At 33.6% G+C, this 2,986-nt stretch overlaps 1 protein-coding gene across 1 annotated transcript; it reads right to left on the bottom strand.

Moving 5' to 3' along the window:
- Positions 1-702: 702 nt before the first annotated feature.
- Positions 703-2,727, bottom strand: LOC114375325 (proline-rich extensin-like protein EPR1). Its single transcript, XM_028333101.1, has 2 exons — positions 2,511-2,727; positions 703-2,308 (listed from the first exon to the last, which is right to left on the bottom strand). Exons 1-2 carry the CDS (start codon positions 2,596-2,598, stop codon positions 1,113-1,115), a joined length of 1,284 nt encoding a protein of 427 aa, XP_028188902.1. The 5' UTR covers positions 2,599-2,727; the 3' UTR covers positions 703-1,112.
- Positions 2,728-2,986: the final 259 nt, after the last annotated feature.

Raw genomic sequence — 2,986 nt, forward strand, 5'->3', positions numbered from 1 at the left:
ATTACGTACTAGATTTTAAACTCATGATGCACATATTAGATTAAATTATATATATATATATATATATATATATATATATATATATATATTAATGAAATTAATTTTTAAAATATTTAGAAATATATTAAATATAATTAATTATATTTTAATTGAGAGGATGTTTTAAAAAATATTAAACCTATTATTCAAATTCAAATTTATTTTGATTGTTTTTTTAAGTAATAATGACGTAATATTTGTATGAAATGTATAAATTAAAATATATATAATAACTATATAAATTGATAATTGTTTAAATTTGATCATGCATTTTTTTATTATGAATATTATATTTATATATACTTAAATTTTGAGTGTTTATAATTAATAATTTTTAAATACTTTTATTGTAAAAATTTAAAATTTTTTAAATCAATATCTTAATCAATTTTGAAGATATTAGTTTCCATTGTTACATGAGGAACTATATAAGTTACATGTTCTTTATGTCATTGCATTTTATATAGAAAAATATCAGTTAAGGTGTTATAAATTGTGTAGATGTAGCCACATTCTGAGCTGCGGCAATTACATCATGCAGTGATCATGGTGAGCAACCACAATTTTATCACGTATCAAGCGAACAGAGTTTTGTGACCTTTTATATGATTATTTTTTGCCTGTACCCTAACTCAAAAATGTTATCACAAAAAACAACAACTATTAAGTTAACCAAAACCAGCGAATCAGCATCATTATTTGATTAGTCCATCATCGATTTACATTGGCTATATCGTGATGAGGAAAAAGCTTTAATTTAAATACATTCCAATTCAATATCCAAGATTGATACAATAGAATGCGTGCAAACTTATATATAATAACATTGGTCTTGAGATGCAGGTGTTCTTCCAAATTGGAGCGGATAACTTCATAAGCACAAGAAAGTGTATGGAATGAAGATTCTTATGATGCTAGAATAGGCTTGTGAATTTGGCAGAGGTGGTAAGAGTGGTTTCTTGAATTTGGTAGGAAGTGGTATTTAAGGAAGAATAGGGTTTTTGAAGTAAAGGCTTAGGCTTAACAAATGGATTTGCTATTGGTATAGGCTTAATTACAAAAATGAGAAACGACTATGGAATAGGTTTAGAAACTTGAACAGGTTGAGGCATTTTACCCACTGGGAATGACTTTGGTATAGGTTTAAATATTGAAATAGGTAAAGGCTTTTTCACCATTGGAAATGGCTTTGGGATAGGCTCAAATACTGGAATAGGAATGGGTTTAACAAGTGGGACTGACTCAGGTATAGGCTTAATTATTGGAATAGGTAGAGGTTTTTTAACTAATGGAAATGGCTTTGGAATAGGCTTGAATATTGAGATAGGAATTGGCTTAACAATTGGAACTGGCTTGGGTATAGACTTAGGAATTGGCTTAACTATTGGAACGGGCTTGGGTATAGGCTTAGTAACTGGAATAGGTAAAGGCTTTTTTATTATTGGAGATGGCTTTGGGATGGGCTTTGACACTGGAATTGGAATAGGTATAACAATGGGAATAGACTTGGGTACAGGCTTGGTTATTGGAATAGGTTGAGGCCTTTGCACTATTGGAATTGACTTTGGGATGGGCTCGAAAATAGGAATTGGCTTAAAAATGGGAATTGGCTTGGGTACAGGCATAATTATTGGTATAGGTAGAGGCTTTACCACTATAGGAAATGGCTTTGGGATAGGCTTGAACAATGGGATAGGAATTGGCGTGGGTATAGGCTTAATTACTGGAATAGGTAAAGGCTCTATTGGAAATGGCTTTGGGATAGGTTTGAACACTGGGATAGGAATTGGCTTAGCTATTGGAATTGATTTTGGTACAGGTTTAATTGATGGGATAGGTAGAGGTTTTTTCACTGTTGGAGATGGTTTTGGGATTGACTTAACAATAGGAATTGGCTTTGGTAAAGGCTTCTTAACCACTGGAGTAGGTACAGGTTTTTTGGCTATTGGACATGGCTTTGGCTTCTCAATTGTTGGAGATGGCTTTGGTATTGGCTTCACTGGAACTGGGACAGGCCTGAACACCGGGATAGGAATTGGCTTTGGTATAGGCTTAACATCTGGAATCCACTTTGGTATAGGCTTCTGGAAAACTGGGATAGGTAGAGGTAGAGGCTTTGGAAAAGGCATTGGTATAGGTTTAACAATCGGAACCAACTTTGGTACAGGCTTAAAAAATGGTATTGAAAATGTCTTTTTCTCTTTTGGAAATGACTCTGTGCCTTTTAACTTTTTATCTGAAGGCTTGGCATCAATGGTCACCTCAGTTCCTGCAAAAAAACATTGAATATCATATTGTATACATGATTGTTATAATTGTATTTAGTTTTAGTGTGTCAGTGAAGTGTTGTAGTTCTAGCTGAGAATGAATGTAAATCATGTAATGTTGCTTATGCTATGGTTCTAGGATACTTATATTGTACAAAATATAAAGGAAAGTTGTATATACACAAGTAGGTTCAGACCACCAACCTGTAGAGGCTTCATTAGCAGATACAGCAGCAGAATTGGCAAAACAGAAGCACACAAAAAGAAGCAGGGGCACCCTGTAGAGCAACATTTGAAAATGGAACTATTCCTTATTGTGAAGATACCTACCTTAGCCTGGCCACACTACTCACCAAGGTGTGGCAATGAAAGTTGGAAAAGGGAAATACTTCTTAGATTAAGGTTTGAGATGCTCTAGCCTCATAAGATTTGTGTCTATATATAATGGTATGGCCAGCTTAGGATTGATGTACTTGAAGTGGCTCATATGCTATTACTTCTAGTTTATATTATGAGGTTGTTGGTTAATTTAGTGATCATTAGAGTTAGTTGGGACTGTGCATGTTAGTTTAGAGATCAATGGCTATCGGCACCGGCTTTGTTGCTGAGATGGGATCTCTTCCAATAATGAACTTCCCCACTTGGGCTATTTTTTTGGTTATTATTGTTGGGTCAGTAAA

The sequence above is a fragment of the Glycine soja genome, chromosome 11 (genome assembly GCF_004193775.1).
Source record: "Glycine soja cultivar W05 chromosome 11, ASM419377v2, whole genome shotgun sequence".
In the NCBI taxonomy this organism is placed as follows: Eukaryota; Viridiplantae; Streptophyta; class Magnoliopsida; order Fabales; family Fabaceae; genus Glycine; species Glycine soja.